At 47.1% G+C, this 18,909-nt stretch overlaps 1 protein-coding gene across 1 annotated transcript; it reads left to right on the top strand.

The window, feature by feature from the left end:
• The first annotated feature begins 2,921 nt into the window (after positions 1-2,921).
• LOC308484387 (trypsin-like) lies at positions 2,922-15,878 on the top strand. Its single transcript, XM_081019302.1, has 6 exons — positions 2,922-2,961; positions 6,860-6,956; positions 8,676-8,829; positions 12,194-12,447; positions 14,526-14,662; positions 15,662-15,878. The coding sequence occupies exons 2-6, from the start codon at positions 6,908-6,910 to the stop codon at positions 15,812-15,814; spliced, it is 747 nt and encodes a 248-aa protein (XP_080875428.1). The 5' UTR covers positions 2,922-2,961; positions 6,860-6,907; the 3' UTR covers positions 15,815-15,878.
• The last annotated feature ends 3,031 nt before the right edge of the window (positions 15,879-18,909 follow it).

Below are 18,909 nucleotides of genomic sequence, written 5' to 3'. Positions count from 1 at the left end.
CATGACATCCTTTCCCCCCCACACAGTGACCAAGCAGGATCTGAGCACAAGAACACGCTCCCGTTCTGTGGGTTCCAACAACTGGTATTCAGCAGTATTATTGCCTCTGACTGACCACGGAGGCAAAGAATAGCTATCTTGACTAGCAGCCATTAGATAGTGTCAGTCTGCATTACTCAGTACAGAAAGTATTGATCTGATGTGTAGAGATCTTTCCTGTTCTGCTTAGTTAAAGAGGGTTCTGGAAAGTTTTCTTTCTATGTGAAAGAAACAGGCAGAAGGTTCTTGTTTGGGTTACCGTATTTTTCGTCCCATAGGACGCTCCGTCCCATAGGACGCACCTAGTTTTTTGGGGGGGAAATAAAGAGAATTTTTTTCCCCTTTATTTCCCTCCCAAAAAAACCAGGTCGGGGAAACCAAACCAGGTTGGGGAACAGCGGGATGGCGGCGCTGCGCCTCCCCGCTGTCCCCCGAGCTTGTGGGGCTGGCCGATGTCTGCCCGGCGTGAGGGGCGCTCTGCTTCAGGGCGCCCTGCGCGCCGGGCGGCAGGCTGCTATCCGCAGTCTAGGGAGCCCTGCGGGAACTCCCGCGGGCTCCCCAGGCTTGCTGATAGCTTCTTGAAGCCTGGAGAATGAGAGGGGTCGGTGCGCACCGACCCCTCTCGTTTTCCAAGCTTCAGCGAAAGCCTGTATTCGCCCCATAGGATGCACACAGATTTCCCCTTCATTTTTGGAGGGGAACAAGTGCGTCCTATAGGGCGAAAAATACGGTATTTCTTCTGGGAAGCTGTGTACAACTGCTTTAAACTGGTTCTGTTACTATAATAGTAAGACCAGGAGGAGCCTGGGTCTCATGCACTTTTCTCTTTCTGTATCTCTGCTCTAGATTTTTGATGGACCGTGCCAATCCTGAATGTATTGGATTTGTGACCATGATGCTCATTTGCCTTCAGTACAAGCAAAGCTCAGATGAACAACAGATAGCTCTCTTGTCCACAAATTTGTCCAATCACCTTATAAGCCAACTGGTTTGGTGACCCTCACTGCCCCCTGGGGGAGAAAATGCCGGAGTTTAAGTTTGTGCTGCATGAATTATTATTATTAAAATAAAATTTAATATTTAATTAAAATTAAAATTAAAATTAAAATAATTAAAATTAAAATAATTAAAATTAAAATAATTAAAATTAAAATTTAAAAATTAAAATTTAAAAATTAAAATTTAAAAATTTAAATTTAAATTTAAATTTTAAAATTAAAATTATTATTAAAATTCATCCATTCATTCATACAATGTAAAAACACAAAAATATATAACATAGCACAAACAATAACAATACTCTCCTCCCTCCACACATACAGCTTAAAAGGCCATAGATTGTTTAATTAGCCAAAGGACTTTCTTTCCTCTGTCTTGAATCTTCCAACATTCAGCCTCCTTGGCTGTCTAAGGAAGTTCTAAGTGTTATGAGAGAGGGAGAATCTATCTACTTTCTCTATTTTAAAAAAATTGATCGTGTCCCCACTTATGCACCTCTCCCCTAAATTAAAAGCTCTCAAACGCTGCAAATGGGATGCCTTTATATTTTGGATGTTCTCCTGCTCAGAAGTAAGTCCTCCTGAGTTCAGTGGGATTTAGTCCCAGGTAAACGTGCAGGCAAATGTCCTGGCAAATAGAAGGGGAAGAAATGGAGGCAGTGAGAGATTTTACTTTCTTGGGCTCCATGATCACTGCAGATGGTGACAGCAGCCATGAAATTAAGAGACACCTGCTTCTTGGGAGGAAAGCAATGACCAACCTAGGCAGCATCTTAAAAAGTAGAGACATCACCTTGCCAACAAAGGTCCTTATAGTTAAAGCTATGGTTTTCCCAGTAGTGATGTATGGAAGTGAGAGCTGGACCATAAAGAAGGCTGATCGCCGAATAATTGATGCTTTTGAATTATGCTGCTGGAGGAGACTCCTGCAAGAAGATCAAACCTATCCATTCTTAAGGAAATCAGCCCTGAGTGCTCACTGGAAGGACAGATCATGAAGCTGAGGCTCCAATACTTTGGCCACCTCATGAGAAGAGAAGACTCCCTGGAAAAGACCCTGATGTTGGGAAAGATTGAGGGCACAAGGAGAAGGGGACGACAGAGGACGAGATGGTTGGACAGTGTTCTCGAAGCTACAAACATGAGTTTGAGCAAACCGCAGGAGGCAGTGGAATACAGGAGTGCCTGGTGTGCTCTGGTCCATGGGGTCACGAAGAGTCGGACACAACTAACTGACTAAACACAACAACAAATGTGCAATATTGCAGCTTTATTGCCTCTGATTTTGACCCATTGCTTCTGCTGACTTTAAAATTATTTAACGACTTTAAAATTATTTATAGACTGCTCCAATTGCTTGCATCCTTATTAAAGAGCCAAACCGCACGTTTAACGTGGCGTCTGCTGAGTCATGATGAGTCGACTGATGTCTCAAGAATGCTGCTGTTCCATAGCTTCCCTGTAGGCTTAATGGCTGGACCTTTCCAATCCTAAATTAGAGCACGCAAAGGGAATTCCGCACAGCGATGATGCACAGGAAAATAAGTGTCAATTATACGGTAGTGTGCTTAGTGATGCTAGAGGGCCGCGGTGTGCCAAGAATCCTGCACACCGGACCATTCCTCTGCTATTGGGTGCATCTGCCCATGAGGCTATTTCCTTCCCAACTGGGATGGGAAGGTGCCAGCCTGAGAGATGGCACAAATGATAATGACAGATCAGGAGGCGTCCCCCCAGCCAGTAAATGCCACCTGCCACCTGAGGGCACCTGCTGCGGGGCCCAGGGCGGGTTAAAAGCATGTGGCATAGGGAAAGGCCAGTCGTGAGTCAGAGGCTATAGGAGCCTGGCCATCGGCAAGGAGACAAGCTGCTGGGAGGTCTTGCCAACAGAGGGTTGCATCCCGGGGATTCTGCTTTTAAGCTGGTAAGCGCAAGGGGAGGTGTTACTAGGGATAGAGGATAAATTCAGTTTTGTTTGCATTTTGGTGAGAAGCAACCTAATCTGAACTTCCAGAAGCAATAGGCAAACCAAAACCTTTGAAATTTGCACTTCTCCAAATTCTGTGATGTGTCTCTGCAACCAAAGAATGTGTGTACAATTGCACGTGCTAATGAAAAGAACTTACCAAAATGCATTATATTGGTGGGGGGGGATGCTTGCAAAAATGTGCTTTATATGGAGTAATTCCCACTAAAATGCTGACAATTTTCCTGGCGGATAATAATACAGTGGTACCTCGGGTTACAGACATTTCAGGTTACAGATGCTTCAGGTTACAGACCCCGTTAACCCAGAAATAGTACCTCAGGTTAAGAACTTTACCTCAGGATGAGAACAGAAATTGTGCTCCGGCGGTAGCGGGAGGCCCCATTAGCTAAAGTGGTACCTCAGGTTAAGAACAGTTTCAGGTTAAGAACAGACCTCCAGAATGAATTAAGTTCTTAACCCCAGGTACCACTGTAACAACAACAACAACAATTTGCTGTGGAAATGCAGAAAACTGAATTTAAGATTTGAAGAACGAGAAATTGAGAGAAATGGAAATTTCCAGATCCATTCACCTCTTATGTTTCAGAGGCCTTCATTTGTTAAATGAATGGCATCAGCACCAGGGCAGTCCTCTATTTCAATTTGAAAGTCTGTTTGGTCCAAGTCCAATTTAAAGATAGTGACCCATAAGAAGGAAGAACCTTGAAGTTTGACACCAGCAGTTAAAAGTACCTGGGCAACAGACTGAGCAGGCAGGCAGCTCCCCCCGGTCAGTCTTTATAACCATGGGTTATCTCCAGTGTTAATCCTATTCAAAAGTAGTTTCCTTAAAAATAATGGACATGAATACCTTAGATCAGTGTTTCCCAAACTTAGGTCTCCAGTTGTTGGACTACAACTCCCATCAGTCCTAGCTAAGAGGACAAGTAGTCAGGGATTACGGGAACTATAGTCCAGATGCAGCTGCAGACCCAAGTCTGGGAAACGCTGCCCTTGATCCTTTATAGTAAACCTTGCTAAATTGGCACAAGGACGTTTTATGCAAATTGGTGTCTTATTTCAACCCCTAGTGCACGTCCTCCTTTTTTTGGCAATGCAGAAAAATCTTAATCTTTGGGCAGTTGCCAGGGGGCACGGTATCTCCAAACCAGCATTTTGTGCTTTGCCTGGATGTAATCCCCCTTTTAGTTTCACACAGCACCACTAAACCTAGTGTCAGTCTGGGTCATGGTGCCTGAAGTGCTGCCACTGCTTCCAGAAAAGCCCACCAAAGCTCATTGCCTGAAACCCTGGAGAATTGCTAGCCAGTGTAGACATTACTGAGCTAGATGGACTCACTATAAGGCAGTTTCCTAAATCCCCATGTTTCCTTGAAGACAGAGCCAATCCTGCCTTGGTTCACCTCTTGCAGCAGGGACTGCTTTGACTGATAGCAGCAGCTCTTCAAGACTCTTGAAGCGTCTTACCTTGTTGTGTTATCTGAGATCATTCACTGACCTTGGAAACTGTTTTATTCTGAGTCATATCCTTGGTCCGTTTAGCTCGCAGTTAACAGAAGCAGCTCCAGAACTAGCGCTTCTAAATATCTTCCAAGACACACGCTACACACATAACAGCTTATAAGTCACTTACTCTCAGCAGCTAGGAGTGTCATAACCAGATGCTGGAGGGAGCTGTTCGGAGCGAATATGGACCACTGGTACCAAACTGCTCTACTAGAAAAACTAACCAACAAATTGAAACTATCAAGGGGACAAACAAAGACGGACCCCTTGACCCTTGGGTAGCTCCCCTTTATCACATACACAGGCCAACAAGACAATGACCAATCCCTCACAACCGACAACATACGAATCAATATGGCGGACTTAACCCAGCAATGCCCCCCACCCACCCCAAACACGGACAAAGCACACTGCAACCAACCATGCCTTGGGCCTTTTGGTCTCTTGCTCCGCCAGCAAAAATAAGACACCTATCCACACAACACTGATTTTTTAAAAAGTTCCACTTATATACTATGTCAAGAATGAAACTTGAATGTCTCCCTCACCCCACTTTTTCTGTTCCTGTTTTTCCATTTCTCCATTTTCTCCTGTCTCTCTCTCTCTCCTTCTCTCCCCACCTCTCTTTCCCCCTCAACCTCATACAGTGGTACCTCAGGTTAAGAACTTAATTTGTTTTTAAGAGGTCTGTTCTTAACCTGAAACTGTTCTTAACCTGAAGCACCACTTTAGCTAATGGGGCCTCCTGCTGCTGCCACGCTGCCGGACCCCGATTCTGTTCTTATCCTGAAGCAAAGTTCTTAACCCGAGATACTATTTCTGGGTTAGCGGAGTCTGTAACCTGAAGCATCTGTAACCCGAGGTACCACTGTATTACCTACAACAACAAAAATGTTTCAAACTGACTGCAATTGGCTTGTATGAAGGACTCTACGATTTGAAACAGAGACAATGAATGTACTGTACCTTTGTTACTTATGGAAAACCTTTCATTAAAAACATATGAGGGAGAGGAAGAGAGAAAGAGAGAGAGATGACACGGATTGGCAGTGTTATTCCAGGGATTCAGGCAAGGAATCCCTAACTAGAGATGCTGGGAACTGAACCTGGGACTTTCTGAACGCAAAGTTGGTTCTCTAGCACTGAGCTACAGCTCTCCCCCAGCATATCATTGTGCCAGGGGAAAAAATTCTCTTGCTCAGCTTCTGCACATCAGGATGCTGTTTCAAGGTGTGCAGGAGCAGGATGGAGAGCAAATTTGACAACACATCTGCTCTGCCTCTGAGCTTCAGCCCTTCCTGCATGCTTTTCCACTGAGTCACGGCGCCTCCCGGTCTTAGGAACTGCCGCCTTAGGAACTCCCACAAAGCTGCCACAAGCAGTGCTCTCTACGGCCAGTTTTCAAAGCCCTCCCTTGACTTGGTGCCAAGCTATGCCAAAGTTTTTATGGGTGGTTTTTTTGGGGGGGGGGGGGAGAAAGACTCTTAGGAGTGTTTTATTTGTAACACAGAGCACAGCTACTTTATAACATGATCACAGGACATCCAGAAACAATTGTTCTGATATGATACTGTGCCACACTGAAATGTTCAAATGTTTATTTGATTGCCCTTGAATCTTCCTGCCACACTTGGCATTCCTCCCCTGCCACACCCTTTGAGAACCGCTGCCTTAGACCATGCAAAGGATGCAGCTGTGTCTCAGGAAGGCAAAATGTCTGTTGTTAGGGATTGTAGGACAAGACCCGCCAAGGAAAATAAGGAACCTATTTATGTATGCTGCAACAGCGGCAAGAGTCTTGATAGCACAAGGATGGAAGAATGAGGAAACCCCGACAAAAGAACAGTGGCAAGAGAAATTGACGAACTATGCAGAACTGGCTAAATTGACATACAAATTGTGAGGCAAGGACAACTGTGACTTCAAGGAGGAATGAGAACTTTTCACAAATTATTTAAAAACACAACAAAATGAACTGGACTCCTTAGCAGGTTTTGAATAAACATACACAAATTTATTGTTGATAACACGATGGACAGATATGTAAGGATATATACATTTTAATAATATGCAGAGAAAATATGTGCAGCGAAATCAGGGAGAGGAGTTGAGGGAAGTCCTGGGGTGGGGAAAGGGAGAAAAATTATGTAGGCGATTATATGGTTTGATAATTTGTTATGTGGAAATTGAGCAATAAAAAATATTTTTTAAAAAAAAGAAAGAAGGCAAAATGTCTGGAGCCACCTGAGTTATCCAGTCCAATGCAAGTCAAGCGAGTCCTCCTGATGATTCTGGATAACAAATGTTTGGGTCTCCTCCCTCTGCAGGACGGATCCTCGAGACGTCTCCAGCCACTCTCCACTCTGCTTGTGACAATGGCAGGCGTGAGGCAGCTGGCCGTTGCATTGCTCCTTGTCTCTGCTGGTAAGTGCAAAGTGCAGGCACAGCGAGGGGTGGGGTGGAACCAGTGGCCTTGGCAGTGGCGTAGCGTGGGTTGTCAGCACCCGGGGCAAGGCAAGTAATTTGCGCCCCCTAACCCGTGGATTTTAGTAGGGGCAGAGAGCTGTGAGTGTGAGCGCGCCCCCCCGATGTTGCGCCCGGTGCGGCCAGCCCCCCCTGCACCCCCCATGCTACGCCACTGGGCCTCGGGATGGTGCTGGACTCCAGCTCCCATCAGCCCCAGGCAGCCTGGCCAGTGATCAGGAATGATGGAGGTTTCTAAGCAGAGGTTAGGTGGCAACTGTCATGGTTGCTTTAGCTGAGATTCCTGCATTTCAGGGGGTTGGACTAGATGACCCTTGGGGTCCCTTCCAACTCTACGATTCTATGATGGGGTTGTGGCCCAGCAACATCTGGAGGGTTACAGGTTCCTCACCCTGTTCTCCACTCAAAGCTACAATTTCAGAGTGGTTAATAATAATAATAATAATAATAATAATAATAATAATAATAATTGTACCCCACCCATCTGTCTGGGTTTAACATTCATTCCCTCTTCCCAGGGGACTCTGAGACCTATAGCTCTGTGAGGGTGGTAGGGGCATCCTAGCAACTCTCAGCACCATTAACAGTTCCCAGGATTATTATTTTAAATGTGTAGTGCAGGTGGGGCCAATATTTCTCTTGTCAGTTTAAAAGGAGCACCATGCTCACTTTTCTGGCTTTTTAAAATACCCAGACAAGAAATTCCAGCAGGAAGTGATGGATTGGAGCAGATAAGGAGTCCCCCCTGCTCTCTCCGCGAGGTGTAAGGACTGAGGAGCAAAACCCTGGCTAGATATATATCTATCTAAGTTCTGAAAATGCTCTGCAAAAAAGCAGTTGTAAAGCTCACAATTGAAAATATCATTGAGTTGCGATTTCAGCTCTGCAGCACCATCTGGTGTCAAAGTGTTATAACACATTTTGACTAACGTACATCTGAGTCCCATCTTTTCTCCAGCTCTTTCTCTCTCGATCCCCTACAGCAGGGGTGGCCAACTCCCAAGAGACTGCAATCTACTCACAGAGTTAAAAACTGGCAGTGATCTACCCCATTTTGGGGGGTTCAGGTCAAAGTTGTTGAGCTTGTTTTAGGAAGGAAAGCCCTGTTTTTTGGGGTTCAGGTCAAAGTTCTTGAGCGTTTTTTAGGGGAGCCAAAGTTGTTGAGCTTCTTTGCGGGGGAGCCACTGATCTACCAGTGTTCTACCACAAACGTCCACTGATCTACTGGTAGATCACAATCTACCTGTTGGACGTGCCTGCCCTACAGCAAAAAGGATCCTGGAACCACCTGATCCAGTAAAGATTCCATAAAAATGGCTAAAAAGCAGGAAGGGCCTGAAGCCTGATTGTTCCCTCCCTCTTCCTCAGAGTCTCCAACCCTACTTTAAATAATTTACTGATTGGAATAGAGGGACAGTGTCACATAGTGGTTAGGGCGTTGGGCCTAGGACATGGGAGATCAGGCTTCAAATCCCCACTCAGCCCAGAAGCTCACTAGGTGAGCTTGGGCAAGACAACTCTCAACCTAACCTACCTCGCAGGGTTGTTGCTGTTGTCGTGCAGAGAATACAGAGATGCAGAGAACCATGTATGCCCCTTGGAGCTGCTTGGAGGGAAAGTAGGATCTAATGCAATAATAATGTTGATGTGTTTTTGCAGTGTGCACCCAAGATGACGAGGGAAGGATCATTGGAGGCTATCCCTGCCTTCCCCATTCTCAGCCCTGGCAAGCATACCTGACTGGCACATACACTTGCGGGGGGACTTTGATCACTGACTCCTGGGTAGTCACTGCTGCGCACTGCTATGGTGGGTGAGTCTGACCGTGCACCGGAAATAGTCTTCTGCTGAGTCCGATTGGCCCATCTAGACCTGCCCAGATGACTGGGTGCAGACAGGGGTGAATGAAGGCGTTGTGACACCCGGGGCAGGGCATCACTACATAGGGCGCATGTGTGGTGTTGCTACGTACGACGCATGCACTGTACGTAGCGACACCACACATGCGCTGTACATAGCGGTTTGCCAGCAGCGGCGCTCCAGCGCCATACGGACGGTGCTGGGATCCCTCCATCGCCACTACAGCCACAAACAGAGGGATCCCACCACCATCTGTACGGCGCTTGAGCGGCGCCAGCAGCAAACCGCTATGTACAGCGCATGTGAGCCATTGTTACGTACAGCACATATGTGTGACACCGCACATATGCTGTACATAGCAGTTTGCCGCTGGCACTGGGATCCTCTGCTTGCGGTTGCAGCCGCGAACGGAGGATCCTCCATATGCAGCTGTGGCGGCGCGATGGCTGCTTGCACCGCCGTGAGCCCACGCTGGGTGCCTTCTTGTCACCCTCCCGTACATGGCACCTGGGGCGCACCGCATGCCCCCGTGTTGTGACGCCACTGGGTGCAGATCTCCAGGTACTCAGGGCAGATGTCTTACCCTGCCTTGCCACAACCCTGAAATTTCTTTAATGGAAGATGCTGGGGGATTGAACCTAGATCTCCTGTATGACAAGTAGCATGTGCTCTGTCACCAAGCTTTAATCCCAATCAAAGTGAGAAGAGTAAAGGGCAGCTATGTGCCCAGCTTGATAAGAGGACAGCCCTCAATTTGAAGGGCTGTCAGATAGGGATGGGTGTCTCTGTCCGTTTAGGTTCTTTCTGTTTCTCTCCCCACCCCCACCCCATCTTAAATTCAGTCCCCCACCTTGATGCAGCAATTTGCAAAAGGAAGGAAGGAAGGAAGGAAGGAAGGAAGGAAGGAAGGAAGGAAGGAAGGAAATAATGCTGCTGCCCTGGTCAGTGGTCAGGGATGATGGGAGTTGTAGTCCAGCAACATCTGGAAGGCCACAGGTTTCCCATCCCTGCCGCAAGGCTTCTTACCATTCCAATCCTGCTGAATCAACCATGTGATGAAAAAGACATTGCTGAGAGCAAATGCAAAGCTTTTGCAAATAGGTCAGGCAAAGGGTTGTATTATACACAGATGAGCAGTGCCATCTGGTGGAGTGATTTTTACATCGCAAATCGTTACATTATTATCAAAAGGCTTGCAATCCACTGGGTTTGGAATATTTCATAGAAACATTGTGTACTGCAATTTGCTACGTTTTTGAGTGATATTCAGAAAGAAACCATTTTCCCACAGAGATGTTCAAAAGCAGCAATTTTTAAAAGTTCCTATATTTTATGATTTGGCTTCAGGATTTAGGGTGGGGACTTTTCCTTCCCTCTTTCTGCAATTTTCACTGGGACACGAAGCAGTTGATGGTGGAAAAAAAGTCTCTCAAAGCCAGTTTTGAACTGGAAATAAAGCCCCAGTTGCTTTGCAGGCACAGATCTAATTTTTGTGGGTGAAGCTGTAGCGAACTATCTCCTGTATCAGTCTGCCTTGGCTTTATGAACAGCCTCAGAGGTTAGGACCAGCCCTACTGTTAGGCAGAGTGAGATGGCTGCCTTAGGCAGCAGATGCTTGGAACACTGAGCAGTTGTGAGATGTGGGAAAGGCTGCATTTCCTAAGCAAGCATGCTGCCCTCAGGTGCACTCAGTTGCACCATTATGCAGTGGCAGCTCCCCGTCCTACTGCAACTAGGTGCAATGGAAGACACTGTCCTGGCACTAGATTTGAATGGCAGTCCTTCCACTTCTGTAGGTGTGTGGGTGCCCCTTTGTCCTTTGTGTCAGGCAGCAAAGAGTCTTGGGCCCTGCCATCATCCTGAGCCACCTGGAGAGTGAGCATGAAACACTGGGCCTCTTCAGTGGTGGCACCATAATTCTGGAATAACCTGCCAACAGAATTCTTGCCATCATTTAAAATCTTCTTACCAACAGGCTTTTCATGCTCAATTGTAGTGCAATCTGGCTTGCAGTGTTTCAGACTTCTGCTTTTCATTTAATCTTTGCAATTTTATTTTATTTTTAATTGTTACATGCAACCTCCGTCTCTGAACAGTAATAAATCTCTGGGTTTGGTTTCCTTGGAAGGAAGGTCACCAGAGGTGGGTAGCATTAATAAGGGTTATTTACACACATATGAAGGATGGGTGCAAGATGGAAGGTTCCCAGCATTAGCACCCCCATCAGATCCTGCTCCCATTTTAGGTATTGGGGGAGAGCACTGGGTTCTCGCAGAAAGCAAATCTGGCTTCTTAAGTCTCCTTCTAGCCCAGTTCCAAGACAAGACTGCCAGGTCATTGTTGCTTCACATCCACACACCTTGGTGACCATACGTGGAAACAAAATCCATATCCAGAAATGGCTTTCTCCTTCCAGAAGAGCCCATCCATCTTCTCAGCAGGCCACTCTGCTACAGTCATCAAGGCACACATGCCATATATTTAAAGCACATTTAAAGAACTCCCCCTTCCCACAAATCCTGGGAACTGCAGTTTGTTAAGGGTGCTGGCAGTTGTAGCTCTGCAAAGGGTAAACTACAGTTCCCAGAATTCTTTGGGGGGAATTAATGTGCTTTAACAAGAGACGCAGGTGGCGCTGTGGGTTAAACCACAGAGCCTAGGACTTGCCGATCAGAAGGTCGGCGGTTCGAATCCCCACGACGGGGTGAGCTCCGTTGCTCGGTCCCTGCTCCTGCCAACCTAGCAGTTCAAAAGCACGTCAAAGTGCAAGTAGATAAATAGGTACTGCTCCGGCGGGAAGGTAAACGGCATTTCCGTGTGCTGCTCTGGTTCGCCAGAAGCGGCTTAGTCATGCTGGCCACATGACTTGGAAGCTGTACGCCAGCTCCCTCTGCCAATAAAGCGAGATGAGCGCCACAACCCCAGAGTCGGCCACGACTGGGCCTAACGGTCAGGGGTCCCTTTACCTTTACCTAATGTGCTTTAAATGTACGGTTCGTGCACAGTCATAATCTCCAGCAGCCCTGCTGGCTCCGTTAAGTCTATTCAATCTTAAAATCAAGAATTACAGAGCTGTAAGGGATGCCTCAGACATTGCACGGACTGCACCCTATCCCATTCCCCCCCCCCCAACGCACTTTAACACATATTGATCCTATTGTGAAGCTACTCTGGGAGCTTTATGCTGCGAGCAGAAAAGCGGGGAGAGCAATGCGTTGAATGATTTACTGATGGCATACTCTGGTTGTGAGCCAGGGGCAGCATGTGCAGTGGTGCTCTCTGTACAAACCAGCTTTTCTTCTCTCCTTGTTGCCTAGCAAAATAATTGTGCGGCTGGGGAAACACAACCTGGCGATCCGGGAAGAAGGGGAGCAGACCCGGAGGGTGGTCAGGTACTTCCGCCACCCGCGTTTTGACCCCCGTACCCTCAACAATGACGTCATGATGCTGAAGCTGGAGAGGCCAGTCCCCTTTATGCAGAATCTACATCCTCTGGAGTTACCCAGAGGCTGCTCTGCCCCTGGGACGGAGTGCCTTGTTTCTGGCTGGGGCACCCTCACTACGCCACAAGGTACACGCACGGACGCAAAAGAACCAACTCTTTTTGCTCACCTTTATTGCACAGCTGGGGAACCGCTGGGCCTCCAGATGTAGCTGGACTACAGCTCCCCATCATCCCTAACCATTGGCTATTCTGGGCTAATGTAAGGTTGCCATGTGTCCTCTTTTTCTAGGACACGTCCTCTTTTTCAGGTGTAAAATTTCAATCCAGGTGGGTTTTTTTAATTTTCCAAAACACGTCTGGCTATACTTTCTGGATGAGACATAAGACACATGACTGGTGCTTTCCTCTTCTCTTCTCCTGCTTCCCTCGGCAACATATCACAGCTTCTATAGCCTACATATAGTAGGGGTATTTAAAATGAGAGTCATCCTAGTCGTCCTCTTTTTTGCTCTTCAAAATATGGGCAACCCTAGCTGATGGGAACTGGGATCCAGCAACATCTGGAGGGACAAAGGTTCCTCAGCCCTGCCTTAATGCGCAGGTTGCCAATGCGCTGCTCACAGGCACACCTGCAAGTGCAGAGGCCTTCCCTGGTGCACAAAGGGGGGAGGATTAAATGTTGCACTATGCTGATCATTCAATCATTGCAGGCATCTCATGGAACAATCTCCCCTCCCTCTACATCCTGTTCTGTGGGTTCTCCCCCACCCAAAAAGAAACCCCTAGAGCCAATTTCCAGGGGCACATAGGAGTGGGGTGGGGGGGGACCCACTGAGCAAGTGGTCTTCGACTGGTGGGACTCATTAGCTGAATCCTGCCCAGGGTCCCGTCTCCCTGCTGAAATTAATTTTGAAAGAGGCCCCAAGCCTAATTGTTGTGTCTGTGTTGGAGATCCTGGAAAATGCAGCTGGAGAGAGAAGATTCATTTTGCAGGAAGATGGCCCTTCATTAACCGCACAAAACCACACAAAACCACACACACTTTTCATAGAATCATAGAATCATAGAGTTGGAAGAGACCACAAGGGCCATCAAGTCCAACCCCCTGCCAAGCAGGAAACACCATCAGAGCACTCCTGACATATGGTTGTCAAGCCTCTGCTTAAAGACCTCCAAAGAAGGAGACTGCACCACACTCCTTGGCAGCAAATTCCACTGTCAAACAGCTTACTGTCAGGAAGTTCTTCCTAATGTTTAGGTGGAATCTTCTTTCTTGTAGTTTGGATCCATTGCTCCGTGTCCGCTTCTCTGGAGCAGCAGAAAACAACCTTTCTCCCTCCTCTATGTGACATCCTTTTATATATTTGAACATGGCTATCATATCACCCCTTAACCTCCTCTTCTCCAGGCTAAACATGCCCAGCTCCCTTAGCCGTTCCTCATAAGGCATCGTTTCCAGGCCTTTGACCATTTTGGTTGCCCTCCTCTGGACACGTTCCAGTTTGTCAGTGTCCTTCTTGAACTGTGGTGCCCAGAACTGGACACAGTACTCCAGGTGAGGTCTGACCAGAGCAGAATACAGTGGCACTATTACTTCCCTATTACTTCTCCAGCCTAATTATTGGCAGGAAGAAGAGAAGGGGTGTGATGTGTATGTGTGTAGTATACGGGGTGCCCCATGGCAGATTCTCCCGTTTGCAAAAGTTTCCATGGGCCTGTAAAGGTTGGTGACCCCTTAGAGCTCCTCCAGACCGTCTGCTTATCTCGATTTGCTTGCATAGTGTTTCCCGAGTGGTAATAGCTCCTCATTCTTGAGAATTTGTTCTGGTTTGTTTACAGGGTGGGTTATGTGTCAACAAGCATTCACCCCAATTTGCTGGCCAGGTATTTACACGTCTTCCCATAAACCATTCATCCACCCCACACTTTTCAATACATTGCCTGTCACTTTCCTAACCTCAAAAAGCACGGCTTTTTAAAGATAAGCGGATTTGCGTGTGCTAAAGCGACAGAACGCTTCGATCCGCTTTCACCACACGGACCTGAACTTTGGGCATGCACTTGAACCAGTACTGCAAAATAGTGACAGTCCACAGGCACCCTTTGTGCACCATCAGAAAATCACTCCGTCCTTAAGTGTTGCGGATAATTTGGACATTGAGCAGCTATTAAATGGGGAGCGGGTGGTGTTGTCTTTTCTACAGCCACTTTCCCAAACATCCTGCAATGTGGAAACGTTAGGATTATCAGCTCAGAGAGATGTTCAGCTTCTTATCCTAACAGCATCACGAATGGGATGGTTTGTGCTGGTGTACCAGAAGGTGGAGTGGACTCTTGTCAGGTAGGATGGAGACATGGCATTGCTACCAAAGGCCGTCTAAAGAGAATTTTCCCCCACCTTCCATTCTTGCATGTTCTCATCCTCAGTGCCCATTCTTCTGTGTCATGCCTTGTCCTTGCCGATTGGGCTTGCTGATCAGAAGGTTGGCAGTTTGAATCCCTGCGACGGGGTGAGCTCCCATTGCTCTGTCCCAGCTCCTGCCAACCTAGCAGTTCGAAAGCACAACAGTGCAAGTAGATAAATAGGTACCACTGCGGCAGGAAGGTAAACGGCATTTCCGTGCGCTCTGGTTTCCATCACAGTGTTCCGTTGTGCCAGAAGCAGTTTAGTCCTGCTGGCCACACAACCCGGAAAGCTGTCTGTGGACAAACGCTGGCTCCCTCGGTCTGAAAGCAAGACGAGCGCCGCAACACCAGTCACCTATGACTGGACTTAACTGTCCAGGGGTCCTTTACCTTTTACCTTTTTTACATTGTCCCCCCACCCTGGCCCTCCTGCTAATGCCATCCTTCTCTCTCTCTCTCTCTCTCTCTCTCTCTCTCTCTCTCTCTCTCTCCATCCATTGTTGTGCAATTATCTATCTGGCTTGCTTTCCCCTGCAATGATGCCAACCAGGGCAGGACTTTGGGGCAGACACCTGGGCTCACATCTGAAGGGCAGAATGTTGGCCACTCATAGACTATGCTTATATTTAGTACCAGTAGTTTGCTGGCGCCCAGTGGGACTTGTAGGGCAGACCAGCAGTAGGTGGAGCCAGAGTCAATAACTGGCAGGACCACCACACACACATACCCCAACTGGCTGCAAAGTAAGATGGCAGGCAGGTGGGGACCGGCTGAGGGTACCCTGGTGTGGGTGGGTGATGCTTCATTTGCCCTGGCGGACCAGGCTGCCATAGCAATACCACTGTTGTAGCCAAGTGCCCTGCTCTGCCACAACGCTGCCCCTGTAGGCCGGGTGGACACAATGCAATGTCAGGAACTGTGCTGCCTTTCACAGGGCGACTCTGGAGGGCCTCTCGTCTGCAATCAGCAGCTGGAGGGGATCGTCTCCTGGGGCTTGGAGAAATGTGCCCAGGCCAACCGGCCAGGGGTTTACACCAGAGTATGCAAGTATGTCAACTGGATCCAACAAATCATGTGGAACAACTGATCCCGAGGAAAGAGCTCGTCTTATCCACATTGGTGTTCCGGCAATAATAAACAATTTTTGAGTGCAGGGGTTTAAAGTCTCTCTTTCCATGAATTCTGCAAATATATATATTCTGCAAGTATTACAGCCAGTGGTGGGTAGAACAGGATAGCTTCCCTTCTTTGAAATAAATGTATATATTGGCTCTGCTTGTTTCTCTCTTCTCCAATGCAATGCTTTTAAAGCATTCCTCCCCCCACCAGCAACTTCTGGAGCTAATTGCAGAATACCCAAGAGACCTCCATGGCTTTGCTGGTCAGAAGTGCATTAGAAGTGCATGAGAATGTAGGGTGTTCTTTCAGAAGCTATAACCAGGAGGAGCTATCATTTTACTGTGCTGCGAAGAACATACTGCTTAAAGCAAGTGTCTCCAACATTTCCAGACCCAGGACCCACTTTTAGTCCAAGGATGCATTAGGGAACCCATTTCCCAACCTTTTCCGATACATTTGCATGATGGTAGGGCTCCTTTGGGGACCCACCTCGGATCAGGCTGTGACCCACAAGTGCAGAGCTTTCCAAACTTTGCGTGTTGCTGATGCACCTTTTTAGACAGGAATCATTCCACAACACAGTAATTCAGTTTCACTAGCAACCCAAAGGTTAAACTTAACTTTTTTTCCAAACCACGGGAGGAGCGCAGGGAGCGTTTGCGCAACACACCTACACACTGCAGTCGACACACTATTGTGTCACGACACACAGTTTGGAAAGCTCTGCACAAGTGGCTCCCACCCATCAGCTGAACCAGTGGGTTAAGGGACCAACAGAGAAAAGGTGTCAGAGGATTTTGACCCAGGCTAGATTTGCTGTGACTCCCCCAACCCACCATTCATATATTAAAAAATTATTAAATTTGTATACTGTGATTCATCCAAAGAGCTCCGGGTGGTTCACAGCATAAAAATACAAACAAAAGCACAAAATACATAATAAGAACAAAAACAAAACAAAACAATGCCACTCCCAACTGCCGTCCTCAGAATGAACCAAAAATCCGCCATTTAGTCCATCGAACTTAACAAGGTTAATTGTCCCCCACCCCCCACCCCACCCCGGTGTTTCAAACAGTGCAAAGCTGCTTGGAGCAGCTTCAAAGTGTGGTACCTCTGCAGTGCTGGGTAAAAATACTTTTTAAGATGTTGTGGGAAGAAACTGCACTTCCTGTGTAATTCTATACACAAAGGTCTATTGTACATACAACAAAATGGCTGCCCTCATTAGAACAGTAGCCTTGGTTCACTTTCTTAATGCTCCTTATTTGCATGTGTGTGTTTATGACCGCTTAGACGTGTGAATTTTTAAAAAAGGATTTCCCTGGAATTCTCCTTTATAAATCCACAGATATAGGACAAGGAGGAATCATTCATCCCTCAACTTATGAGGGTGACGTAGACATGTTGGTCCTGTATATTTGCCTAAACACTCTCTTGTGTTTAAACCCTCACTTCATACAATACCAGCAGTTTATTTCCTTTTAAAATCTCAATTAATAGCCCTTCCTACACTAGGGCTTAGGTTCACCAATATTTTTTTTGTTTTGTTTTTTAGGCCTGTGGGCATATTTTTATTTTTGTGCAAGTGTTGTGGGTACCACCTTCCCAAAAGGGACAAAAAAAAAGAAAAGTGCACCAACTTCATTTTCCCAAGAGAGCTCGGTAAAAGCTGTAATTAATCTGAGCCACGAAAAGCACACAGAGCTGCAAGAGGAAGTGAGAAAGAGTGCCATTCTTCCAACTTCCTGCTTTCAGCTCTATGTACTTTTCAAGGGAGGAAAAGGTCAGCACCATCTCATGGACAAGGAGGCAGTGAGTGGTGGTAACTCAAGAGGCTTCATAGAGGTGCCAGAAGACCTCAAGGGCACCACTGACGACCCTGGCTTAGAACACATTTCAAGAGTATTTTGGAATATTAGACAACTCTTTTAGACAGTTGTCTCCCAGAAATATCTCGTACCAGAAATATCGTGTGGTTGCATTGGGTGGCTGCCACTAGGAAGAAAAAGCAACCATTATTTAATTATAACTCCCAAGGGGTCGTTTTTTTCTTGGTGTTCTATCAATTGTCACCAGTAGTAGGCAGATTGTGGTGCACAAAGAAGCTTGTTCAACCTCAGAATTCCTCCCAGTGTGCTACTCCATTTACCAGGTTCCAGACTTACGCAGGTGGTGCTATGGTCTACACCACAGAGCCTAGGGCTTGCCAATCAGGTCGGAGGTTCGAATGCCCACGACGGGGTGAGCTCCCGTTGCTCGGTCCCTGCTCCTGCCAACCTAGCAGTTCGAAAGCATGTCAAAGTGTAAGTAGATAAATAGGTACTGCTCCGGCGGGAAGGTAAACGGCATTTCCGTGCGCTGCTCTGGTTCACCAGAAGTGGCTTAGTCATGCTGGCCACATGACCCAGAAGCTGTACGCCAGCTCCCTCGGCCAATAAAGCGAGATGAGTGCTGCAACCCCAGAGTCGGTCACGAATGGACCTAATGGTCAGGGGTCCCTTTACCTTTACCTTTTAGACTTACCACACAAAAAACACACTGCTAGCCCCATATGATGACAAGGCTTTGGGGCCCACTGGGAAGACCAGTCAGCCAAGTGGTGTTCTCCCTTTTTCCATGACTGTCATTGAACAGAGACAGCTGATGCAAACAAACTGCACACTCCTGAGGGGCCGCAACTGCGATCAGTTTTGTTGTGGTGGGTGGGTAGGTGGGAGAAAAGTGTGCCTGCATGGCTAAGAAGTGTGTATAATATGTAAGTTAGTATGTGCCAAGTACAACCTACTTTGTCAGATGCATCTAACATTGTGCATTCTAGTCTACAAAGCTTAATAAATCTGTTAAGTCTTTAGATCACCCCAAAAAGTCAGACAAAAAGTCTCACACACACACACCCAAAGTCACCTCAAATGTAAAGGATGTTGTGTTGGCCCACAAGAAACATTCCTAAATCCATTAGGGCAAAACCCTTATTAAGCACCAAAAACGTCACAAAATATACCCAGGCCAATTCCCCATTACCCACCCACCACCCACAGAAGATGCGCTGCTGCAGCCAGT

This window comes from Podarcis pityusensis (assembly GCF_964106645.2).
Source record: "Podarcis pityusensis genome assembly, chromosome: 8".
Lineage (NCBI taxonomy): Eukaryota > Metazoa > Chordata > Lepidosauria > Squamata > Lacertidae > Podarcis > Podarcis pityusensis.
This window is presented reverse-complemented; position numbering and strand designations above follow the sequence as displayed.

Bases quoted from the DNA above. Each gene is read 5' to 3' on its own strand.
- LOC308484387 (XM_081019302.1), top strand. From the start codon at position 6,908: ATGGCAGGCGTGAGGCAGCTGGCCGTTGCATTGCTCCTTGTCTCTGCT. The intron at 12,448-14,525 runs GTACACGCACGG...TCTTTTCTACAG, and splicing joins CACCCTCACTACGCCACAAG to CCACTTTCCCAAACATCCTG. The intron at 14,663-15,661 runs GTAGGATGGAGA...TGCCTTTCACAG, and splicing joins GTGGAGTGGACTCTTGTCAG to GGCGACTCTGGAGGGCCTCT.